The sequence below is a fragment of the Jaculus jaculus genome, chromosome 2 (genome assembly GCF_020740685.1).
Source record: "Jaculus jaculus isolate mJacJac1 chromosome 2, mJacJac1.mat.Y.cur, whole genome shotgun sequence".
Classification (NCBI taxonomy): domain Eukaryota; kingdom Metazoa; phylum Chordata; class Mammalia; order Rodentia; family Dipodidae; genus Jaculus; species Jaculus jaculus.
Window position 1 is genome coordinate 65,369,189 of NC_059103.1, and position 11,611 is coordinate 65,380,799.

Here is an 11,611-nt window from a genome sequence, read left to right on the forward strand (position 1 = left end):
AACTGAAATAAACCCTTCCTTAAGTTGCTTTTGTCAGGTTATTTTATCACAGCAACAAGAAAAGTAACTAAGAAAGCTTGCTTTCTCCCCTTTGTTCAGTTTGGGATCCCAAGGCATGGAATAGTGCTGCCCACAGCTAAAGTGGGTCTTCTAAACTCAATTAAATGTATCTAGACCTCTCTCACAGACATATACAGAGATTTGTTTCCTAGGTGATTTTAGAAGGCAGCTATGCTCACCACTATACCACCAACACTGTACCCCTAGGTGATTTTAGATCCTGTGAAGTTGACAACCAATATAAACCATTATGTGAAATTAAAAAATAATTTATTCTCCACAATCTTATAGATTGGCTCCAGTTGGCATTATCACTCAGTCTGCTTAGGAATGTGTGCATGTGTGCTGTGAGCACACAAGTAGTCACTCAGTAATTGGGACTAAATCATGTTCCTGGGTTGGACATCCAGGTGTCTTCCTTTCACAGGTGCTCAGCTGGAGTAATGGGGAGGGGCTAACTGTCCCCTCCTTTAGCTCTTCACAGCATTATAATTGAAAACTACAGTAACCAAGATTAAAACTTGAACTGAATGGGCTCAAAAGCAAACTTGAAAGGGCAGAGGAAAGACTCAGTTAACTTGAAAATAAAACAGTAGACTAAACAAGTTGAGCAATGAAGATAATAGATTTGTAAGAAATGATCATAGCCTTATGAACTTGTCAAAGGACTAAAACTAAAGACATAACAGTCATGTCCTCCAGTTCCATCATGGGAAGGTAGAGCTGAAATTTTATGTGAAGAAATAGTGACTAAATACTGTCAAGTTTGGCAAAAGACAGAATACACCTAAGACATAAGACATGCCACAGGCAAACTTCTGAAAACTAAAGGCAAAGAAATAAGGGGGGATAGCTTTCTGCCTACAGAGGAGAAAGAAATACAGATGTCAACAATGTGGATGACAGACAGTGACTTCCTCATCAGAAGCCCCGAGGAAAGGAAGTACCACAATGTGCCAACTGCTGCAAGAACTCAGAAGAATTCTATGCCCAGCAAAAATGTCATTCTGGTCTGGAGGGGAGAACAAAGTTCAAATACAGCAAAACTTACTACCAACAGAGCTTCCGCAAAAGGATATCTAGATACTAGAAAAGGAAATGAAATGACAAAAAAAAAGATGCAAAAAAAAACAACCCTAGAGTCTGAGAAAAAAAAAAAGAGAGAAAAGTTGAGATATATATATATATATATAAATCCTACTTTCCTTCTCTTGATTTTCTGAAAACAAACACAAAGCTCTGTCAAGGGTCTGAACTGGCTCTATCTCACCCTGCCTGTTGCAAGGATCCTTTGAGAGCTCTGAAAACAGGTTCCCACAACACCTGCAGCAGCCTCACCACAGGACACTTGCTTAAAATCCTGCTTCCTAGCAGGGCATGGTGGCACTTTTTTGTTCGTTTGTTTGTTTATTTTTACTTAGTTATTTGACAGCAACAGACAGACAGAAGGAGGGAGAGAGAGAGAGAGAGAAGTCACCTCAGGGCTTCCAGCCACTGCAAACAAACTCCAGACATGTGCACCCCCTTGTGCATCTGGCTAAGGTCCTGGGGAATGGAGCCTTGAACCGGGGTCCTTAGGCTTCACAGGCAAGCACTTAACCACTAAGCCATCTCCAGCCCATGGTAGCACACACTTTTGATCCCAGCAATTGGGAGGCAGATTTAGGAGGATCTCTGTGAGTTTGAGGCCAGCCTGGAACAATAGAGTAAGTTTCAGGTCATCCTGGTTGATAGTGAAACTCTATCTCAAAAAACAAACAAACAAAAATTCCTATTTCCTGGGCTGTTAACCTGAATCAGAATTTTGCAGATGTGGACTCAGGACTCTGCATGGAAATTTGATTCTCTCACACACTAAGATTTGAAGGGTTGTACTGGAAAATCCAGTTATTCCCATTAAGACTGGAATACCTATCAAGGTTAAAAAAAAAAAAAAGTAATCAATAGGCCACCTAAGTCAAGATCAAATGTTTACACTGTGACAAGTGTAGGCTGGAGTCTAGACCACCAAAGAGGAGGAGTCTTTTTACCCATGCTTCAGTTTCTTCTGTTAAATAGGGGCAACACCTGCCTTTCGAGTTTTTTGGAGTCAAGGTCAAGAGCAAACGAGGTGAGCAGGACACCAGCTTTCTGAAAGGTTATTTTTACCCAATGTTCACCCCTTCAAAAGAGTTTCTTATTGCCTTTTTTTTTTCTCTGTAAAGGAACATGTGCATTCTACACACACACACACACACACACACACACACACACACACACACACACACGGGAAGACAGGTTGGTGTAGTGGTTAGTTAAATGCAAGGCTTGTAGATGTTAATTTTCATACCAGTAATCCTAGCTCTCAGGAGCTGAGGCAGGAGGAGTGTCGTGAGTTCCAGGCCAGCCTAGGCTACAGAGTAAAACCTTGTTTCAAAACCCCAAGTGGTTGTGCAGCCTTTAATCCCAGTACCTGGAAGGCAGAAGTAGGAGGATCACTATGAGTTCAAGGTTAAATCCTATTTCAAAACAACTAAAAAATAAATAAATAAACTAAAATTGAAAAATAAAATAAAAAGAAATGCAGTTCGCCAGTCTTCTTTTCTCTGTCCTCTCCTTCTTTTCTCTGTTTCCAGGGTCTGGCTGAAGCACAGCGCAGGCATCTCAACAGGCCTGTGATAGGGCACAGGAAGGTCGCAAGACCTCAGGACCCCAAGGATCAGACCACTCAAATTCTTGCCCCACATCCGGCGGAAAAGTCTTGCCAGGTTCCTGCTGCTTTTGGTGTCAACTGCAGTCACCTCCCAGTGGATGGAGCTTAGGTCCTGCCCCGTTTCCCCGAAAAGGGGAGCAGAGACATGCGACAGACACGTGGCGAGGAGAGGGGGGTGTGGCAGGATCTTTAGGCAAGAGCTCTCAGGAGAAGTCTGTAAAATTGCCATTTTATGGGGGAGGGAGCAGTGTAAAACACGCGGAAAGGAGAGGCATCTAACTATTTAAAAAAAGTTTTTCCACCAGCCAACCCGAGCTGGCGCCGCCTGGGTACCAGACACCAATGCACAGAGATGGGCCCAGTGGCCTGCGCAGTCCGCAAAAGGCAGGATGACCAACACCACCCGGGACAAGCTCGGAGCTTGACCTGGCCCTGGACGGGGGCGGGGGCACGGCAGGATGGCGGCCCCTGCTGGGAGCGCGCGTGGAGCGGGACGGCTGGGTTCTTCTCCCCTGAAGTCGTGGACTTGGCCGACTACTGCGAGGCTGGCGCGCAAAGGCGGCTAGAGCCAATAGAGGTGGGGAGGGGGCGCGAAAAGGCGCTCACAATGTGTTTCTTGTTAGGGACTCACAAGCTGAAACCGCGGGTTTTGCTTTTGGTACCGCATTATATTAAGATGCAGTTTTATTCTGGACAAGCCCGCCCTTGTATGCAGTCTGTTGCGAATTCCCAAGGAGGCCAGTAGGCACATGCGGGTGGCAGGGACACAGCGCTCGGCGCTCCCGGGGTCCTCGCTGTGACCCGACTGGCCGCGCGCCTCTGGGTGGCGCAGACTAGGCGACGCCAGGCCAGTTCCCACCAGCAGCTAGCTGGCGGCGGGAGATTGTTTTCAAAGACCTTATCTGTCTTGAATTTGGTGACCAGTACCCCTCCCCCGCCAAAAAATCATAGGAAAATCTTTCGTGAAAGCCAAATGCGACCACAAATTGGGACGTCACAGCATTTGTAATAAAACATTTGCGGCCCTGGGTAGTTAAATCTGACCCTCCGCCACACTTTGCAAACTTAGCTTTCTTTGAACCACGCTGCAACACTGCCTTAAAGGGGTCGATCACACGGTGGTGAGCAATTGGACTGGGCATGGCGTTTTACCTGGAGAGCGAGATCTCTGCGCAGAGTACCGCGCCTGAATCTTAGAAGGAGTTATGGCCGGAATCGTTGCGGCCGGGGATGACAACGCTAAGCCGGTACAGTAGCTGAAGCTGTGTACGACTTGACGTGTAAAAGGTTAGTCAGGTCTTCAAAAATACCCACACCCAAAGAGAAAAATAAACATCCTCTTGTTTCCTTTGCCTTCCTTTCCTGTCATCCAAAACTTTTTTATTTTTTTATTTTTGCTTTTCGAAGTCTTTTAAAACCCAAATTTAGTTATCTACTTTCACTACTTTTAGGGTAAGGACGCCCTCTTGCAAGGTATTAAATTAAAAAGTAAAGTAAAAAGCTCGAATCCTTATGCAATCCAGATGCTCTTTCCTCGAAAAACCACAACAAACTCGGCTAACCCAGATAACAGGGCCAGCCAGTCATCCAGTTGCACCCGCCTCCCCCTCCAAACACACACACACTAAATGGCCCCACTTCCCCCCCTAGGGTTTTAGGGCCAACTGTGGACGATTATATTTGGGACCTCTTCTGCAGGACAGGCGATGAATATTCGCTGCTAACTCTACACTGCAGAGAAGCACCCTTGAGGGATCCGGATTCCATAAACTACCCGGGAATGTTGGCATCTGGTTCCTAAAATATAACTTTCCCTGGAGATAAAACCCAGACCTAGGAGGCGCCTTTAAAGTTTCTAGACTCTTGATGTCCTCAGTCGAAAGTACAGCATTATAAAGGGGTTCAGTCTGGTCCCAGCTTTGTAGTGGAAATGAGGATGCAAATACTGGCCTCAGTGGGCACTCAAAAGGTACCAGGACCAGGACTATACATCCTCCCGCCTACCCTCGGGGACAGAGGGGATTCTGTTCTGGAAAAGTTGTTGTTGTTGTTGTTGTTTTCCCCTGTGTGGGTTGGGAGGGGTTCCTTCAAAGTATTTTTAGGAGTCATCAAAACCGTCCCAGTGAGAACCGAAAAGATAAATAAATAAATCTTGCCCTGGTATGGACAGTGGCCTCCCCATCAACCCCTTTCCTCGCGACAGCCCCGTCCTGGAAGCCTAAGTTGCAAACACAAATGAAATAAAGCAAAACCTTTTGCTTTGGCAACGTTCAGGCACATTATGCCTTCTTTTGCAAGAAGATTTCTTTCTTCTCCCTGTCCGAGCTCTTTTTTCTCTCCCTTCCTCCCCCCACCCCTTTCTTCTCGGTCCTCTTTCCTTCCCCCAGATCGCTGGAAACTTAAGACAGAGGCTGCAGGTGCGCGAGGCCGGCGGCCGGGAGCGCGGGCCGAGGACCACCGGGCCTGGCGGGCATTGATCAGCCCGGCGCGCGCTGAGTGACGGCGCGGTTGCCATGGCAGCCGCCTGAGCGGCGCCGCGAGGACAAGGCTGTGGGGCGGCGAGAATGGGCGGCGTCACGCGCCTGGCGCCAGAGAGTCTGCTCCGGGCTCGGGCTCCGACCCTCCGCGGCCGGCCGCGCGCCGCCGCCGCCCATTCATCACCTGTCAGGGATCGCTGGGGGGTCACGGGCGGAGCGGACACAGCTGTGAGAACAAAACCCGCAGGAAGAGAGGCGAGCGCGCCCAGCGCCGCCAGATGTGCAGGGGCGGGTCCCGAGGCTCCCCGCGCCGGCTCCTCCCGCTCGGGTCCGTCGTCACGCGGGCGCTTCCGACGACCGCCAGCGGCCTGGACGCGGTGGGGCGCTCGGCGGGGCCTGGAGCGGAGGCTCTGCGAACGGGCGAGCCTGGGACCCGAAGCACTGGGAACTTCCATGCCTGAGCAGGTCTGTCGCTTTAAGTCAGGGGCGTCCCAGTGGGCAGCTGGGGCGGCCAGCGCATCCACCCCCGGAAGCCCTTCACACCTTCCCACCACCCTTGGGTCCAGCCTTTCCTACTGCTGGGATCCTTTGAACTTTGGAGCCCGCAAATGCCAACCCACGTGGACACCCCAATCGTCAGATTTTAAATATCTTTGTAAGCACCCCCACCCCAAAGGCTCCAACACACTTTCTCCCCCACGCAAAGATAATTTTAAAGGTGATGGTTTTCTTGGCTTGCTGGGACTGACTACTAACCGGGCCCTTTTTTCAATCATTAACTTATACAGCTTCATAATCCCCTTAAGATCATCTCTAAATGGATGTAAAATGGATAGCATGCCAACAGAATGGGATTCTACGCAGCCAAACTGACTGGACCCGAGCATGGCAGCTGAAGAAAGAAACGCCAGGGAACTTTCACCATATTTAGCAATTTTACTACATCAGGGTACAAGAATGATCATGGGAGTAGGCGCTGCCTGCTTAGATGCTGCCAGTGTGTTGAGGGAAAAAAGCCACAGCACTCATTCCCATCCAGCCTAGGAAGGCCTTTCCGTTGGGATAATGAGGCTGGCACAGGCGCTAACATACGGTGTCCTTGGAAAAAGCTAGGAATGCGTCAGTACCCGCCGGGCTGCAATGTCCAGGAATCATAAGTAATAATTTGAGAATCCCAAAGATGTTTGTTTACATTGGCTATTATTGTAAAATAGTCAAAGTATAACATCATGAACTAAAATAGTGTCAAAACAAAATCTGCTCTGCTGTGGCACGTATGTGACAGCAACACATGCACACAAAGTACATCAAAAGGCTCGAACTGTGGGGGGACTCTTGAATAGTAAATCACTTCCAGGCTTAATACCAGAGATGATGCGTTAATGTAACCGTCAGTGACTGGAGTTGCTGGGCCTTGGGCAGACACTAAGCAGATTTCCCAACTGGCAACATCCCTTCCATCCTCCAAACTGATGTGGCTGGTTTTTATAGAAATGATTTCCGCCACTCCTGTGCCACCTACTTTGCCTCCCCAGAGTGAAGCCCCAGGGCACATGGCTGTGACATGGAGGCCAGAGACTGCCTGGCTCACCAGCTGAGAAATTAATCATTAATTGAAGGGAAAATACTGTTTCCCCATTATTGATCTTTGGCCTAGTTGTGCCTTGTTCCTCTTTGTTACAAAGGTGGGCATCCACACCAAAACTTGTCAGTAAGACAATTGTACCCATTCTGGATTTTTCTGGAGAATATGTTTCTCAAACACAACTAATACCCCCTTGGTCCTCATTTGAGCCAGAATTCTATGTGAAATATGGAGTCAAGTGTTGTGAGCATTCTTAGGGATTTAAGTCAAAGAGCCCAACCTGAAGCTTCATCTAGTTAGTACTAGAGCCAAAAAGATTCCAAACATCACATGTAACAGATTTTTTTTTAAACAACAAGATGTCAGTCAATGATTAGGACCACCCACCTGACACAGAATTTTAGCTGTGCTGGAATGTGACACCAGAAATCACGATTTGTGTATAATTAATACCATCTCTTTGCCACCTACACTGAAGGGAAGAAAGCGGCAGGGCTCTCGAGGGCTGAGTATGGAAATGTAGCTTCAATATGCAAACGCTCCTAATGATCTCCAATTAATAGAATCTGTATTCTAGTGCTGGATCAGTCCAGAAAAGGGAAAGTGCTATACGTGCCGGGGGGGGGGGGGGGGTCATCAGAGGTCACAGGACACTAAGCTCCTTGTCCATTATGTACTGAGGTCACCAAGTCTGTAGTAATACCTCCACCCACCCGCGTTGCTCTGGGCTACAAAATCCCACCCTAAAACTGTCCTTGAAAGTGTGCTTTTTGTTATTACTGTTGTTTAGTTAGTACTTGGGGGAGGGGAAGGGAAGGCAGGGTCTCATGTATTCCATGCAGATCTCAATCTATGTAGCTGAAGAGGACCTTGAACTTCTGGCATGTACCACCATGAGTGGTTTATGCGGTGTTGAGGATTGAACCCAGGGCTTCAAGTTTGAGCAAGCACTCTATCACCTGAATTACAGCCCTAGCCCACGGTGTTCTTTAGCATATCTTTTCCTTATGTTAAAAGACGGAACTCAGTCCGCAAACGTCACTTCACAGTAGCAAGCTTCTTTTAAGTTTTCCCTTCTGAAATGCTTGCTGTCTGTCCTGACGCGATCTAGTGAGCTGCAGTGACCTGTGACTTTCCCTCTGATGTATTAAACTTGGCCGCGTCACTGACACGGACTTTGAGGGGAAGGCTTGCTTCGGGCACAAACCCCCAGGGCGAGGGTCCTGCTGGGCACTGGGAAGCGGGATTAAGGATGCACATTTAGACACCAGCCATGCCCGCCGGGCGCCTGCAGTACCCTATTTACTTCCACAGCAGGTCCCTGCGGAAGCCCCGCCCATTCCTCGGGGATTGGCTCAGAACGCGGAAGGACAGAGAGCTCGCCCGCACCGGCCTCCGCCAATGGGAGCGCCCTATCCGGCCTGATGGACGCGCCACCTCCCACCAATGGCAACGGAGGGAAGCCCAGTCTGGTGGCCCCGGCAAGGGTGCATAAAAGCCGCCCGCCGGGCTCCGGCTTCATTCTGATGCACAGCGCAGCTGGTCCAATAGTCTGTGTCTTAAGACAGTGGCCTGAACTCCTGGGCAGCCTGCTCCCTCCAGGTATCTCCTTCCACGGCGATCAGCATGAAAGCGTTCAGTCCCGTGAGATCCGTTAGGAAAAACAACCTTTCGGACCACAGCCTGGGCATTTCCCGAAGCAAAACGCCGGTGGACGACCCGATGAGCCTGTTGTACAACATGAACGACTGCTACTCCAAGCTCAAGGAGCTGGTGCCCAGCATCCCCCAGAACAAGAAGGTGACCAAGATGGAAATCCTGCAGCACGTCATCGATTACATCTTAGACCTGCAGATCGCCCTAGACTCTCACCCCACTATTGTCAGCCTACACCACCAGAGACCTGGGCAGAACCCGACCTCCAGGACGCCGCTGACCACCCTAAACACGGACATCAGCATCTTGTCCTTGCAGGTAAGACCTGCTACCCATGCCCCCCCGCTGCGCTACTGCATACCCATGGAAATCGCCTGGATTGTCACTATTAAATCCATTGTGACTTACTGATAGGCCCATTAACTTTATTTTCTTTACAATTCCGTTGTAGATTACGCCACGCGTGAAATTGCATTAAGTTCTGATGTGTGGATGCATCCGAGTGTGCGTGGTTGCATAAACCTATTTAGTGGGGCTTGCTGGTCTTTGGAATCTTTTAGTTAAGAGGCCCTTTCTTAAGATTGTCTAACATCCTGCCTTTTATTCTCTTCCTCTCCAGGCTTCTGAATTCCCTCCTGAGTTAATGTCAAATGACAGCAAAACTCTCTGTGGCTGAATACTTGGTGAGTGTTTGCTGGTTCCCCTCCGTATATGCGCGCGCGTGTTTTTGTAATTTGCTTGTATATCTGTAAAATGTTTGATTTAGTAAACGCATGCTTGCTTCACTGTTACGTACACTTGCCTTAACAGATGTAAAAGGGCTTGTAGCTGTGGTTACTCGAGATCACAGAACATTTATCCTTAAAAAAAAAAAAAAGCAATAATTTACTATGAAGGTGGTGGTGGTGGGTAGTGGAGTGTGTATTCTGGCTTTTGTAAGTGAGGAAAAGTGCCCTGGCTCTTCTGGCTTCTCCAATGTTACTATGAGGTACTAACCTCAGCTGTAATTAATCTTATGGTCACAAAATCCATAGTGATCCTCCTTCCTCAAACTGCAGTTCTCTGGGGTTCTCCCGCTAGCTGAGGACTACTACTCTGTGCTTTTGCTCCCTTGCTCTGGGATCTAGAGTTCCCTATGTCAACCAAAGGGCTATTTTCAATCAAATAATTGTTACAAGAAGCAGACCGGCGCCTGTGAGCATTGCCATTGCAGATCCAAATAGGAGATTGGGTTGGGAAGTTTTTCCCTTGAGTCTCTGCTATTTTCTTGTTTAATTTGCGCTGTTGAGGCCCAGTGTGTGTGTTGCATCTGGACGCCAGGGTTTGCCCAATCTCCCAGTGTTTGCTGTGGCTTCTTCGGCGCCAGTCTGCCGGTTTCTGCCCTTGGGTTACATTCTCCTAAGCATGCCTTTCTCTCCCAATCTTTTGCAGGTGTTCAGGACTTTTTTCTCTTTTGCACAACATGTCCACAGGATCTTTAAGGCGGTGAACTTAATTTTTTTTTTCTCAACCATTTCACCAGGAGAACAAGTTGAATGGACCTTTATAAAAAGAAAAAAATGGAAGGAAAGCTGAGAATAATCATATTCCCGGAATGTTGATCTGACCTGGACTGTGATATTTGTTATTTATGAAAAAGACTTTTAAATGCCCTTTCTGCAGTTGGAAGGTTTTCTTTATATACTATTCCCACCATGGGGAGCGAAAACGTTTAAAATCACAAGGAATTGCCCAACCTAAGCAGACTTTGCCTTTTTTCAAAGGTGGAGCGTGAATACCAGTAGGATTCAGTATTCAGTTACTTAAATGAAGTCTTTTGGTCAGAAATTACCTTTTGACACAAGCCTACTGAATGCTGTGTATATATTTATATGTAAATATAAATATATATGTTGAGTGAAACCTTGTGAACTCTTTAACTAGAGTTTTCTTGTATAGTGGCAGAGATGTATATTTCTGCATAAAAGTGTAATGATGTACTTACTCATGCTAAACTTTTTATAAAAGTTTAGTTGTAAACTTAACCCTTTTATACAAAATAAATCAAGTGTGTTTATTGAATGGTGATTGCCTGCTTTATTTCAAAGGACCAGTGCTTGGATTTTTATGATGTTATGTTATGTTATGTTATAACAACCCAAATAAATACAAGTTCAAATTTATGTAGACTGCATTTAAGATTATAATAAAATGTGTCTGAAGTCACTATCTGGATTCTGAACCATTCTTAAGATCTCATGCTTGCTTCTGGTACTCTTCTCTTCCCTTCCTGTCCCTTCTCGTGTCTCCCTTCCTCCCTCCCTCTTTCCCTCTCCAACCCTTAGCCTAGGGTCTTGAGTACAGAGATTTCTCCTTATCACACAGGGGATCATGCCAGTCCTATGGGCCAGAGCATTGCTGCTGCTGTTAAGGGATGTCTGAGCCTGCAAAGTCTTTACACCAAGAAATTTTTGTAGGTCCTTAAGAGTTTAGTTCTGGGCCTTGGGGCAGAGTTTAAAATGGTGAGTTGTAGGTGATTTAGGTCACTGAAGTACATTCAGGTCTTGTGAAGACTACCTGTGTGAGTGTGTAGAAGGCACCTTCCGAGTAAACACGAGTCTTCCTTATGACAGATTCCCATGTATTTTGCCCCAGTTGTCGCTGTTTGGCTTCTGTAATTAAGCGGTAACCTGGCCCTGAACTGCAGCAGCTACCTTGTCTTCCTCCATCTGAAGCTCACCCTTGCCTCTCAGAAGGTAGAGCTGGGCCAGCTGCTTTCCCACTGACAACCAGTGGCAGAGCAGGACTGTATGGGAAAGAAGGAGGGGACAGGCCAGTCCCAGTCAGAGAAGAGGTACCACTGCTATTTCCACTGAATCCCTAATTTAATTAAACGTGCGTTCACTAAGTGTTGAGATTTCATTTTTTTGTTTCCAAGTTTGAAGCAACTTGGGCAAGGTTGGTTTTGGAAAGCTAGTCCAAGGAGGAGAGGAACAGCCAAATGAAAGGGTGGGCCTGGGGTGCGGGTGTATGTGTCTCACCTGGGGCCCCCTTCTGGGCCAAGCAGGTGTTTGGATGACGCCAGGGAGACTGCCCTGGCGGCAGACGGCTTTTCCTGGCCCCCTGACACGGTGCCTCGTGGGTGGAGGAGGGGTGGCATCA

The 11,611-nt window shown here is 47.6% G+C and overlaps 1 protein-coding gene and 1 pseudogene across 2 annotated transcripts; one reads left to right on the top strand and one right to left on the bottom strand.

Annotated features, from left to right (window-relative positions):
- Positions 1 to 5,684, bottom strand: part of LOC123458663 — a 94,342-nt pseudogene extending 88,658 nt beyond the window's left edge.
- A 2,459-nt stretch (positions 5,685 to 8,143) lies between these two features.
- Id2 (inhibitor of DNA binding 2) lies at positions 8,144 to 10,676 on the top strand. Of its 2 annotated transcripts, none has more exons than XM_004656887.2 (3): positions 8,144 to 8,788; positions 9,090 to 9,153; positions 9,902 to 10,676. In XM_004656887.2, exons 1-2 carry the CDS (start codon positions 8,441 to 8,443, stop codon positions 9,144 to 9,146), a joined length of 405 nt encoding a protein of 134 aa, XP_004656944.1. In that variant the 5' UTR covers positions 8,144 to 8,440; the 3' UTR covers positions 9,147 to 9,153; positions 9,902 to 10,676. The 2 variants fall into 2 exon arrangements, with proteins under 2 accessions (XP_004656944.1, XP_045000472.1); XM_045144537.1 differs by having other exon boundaries at positions 8,194 to 8,788; positions 9,993 to 10,676.
- The last annotated feature ends 935 nt before the right edge of the window (positions 10,677 to 11,611 follow it).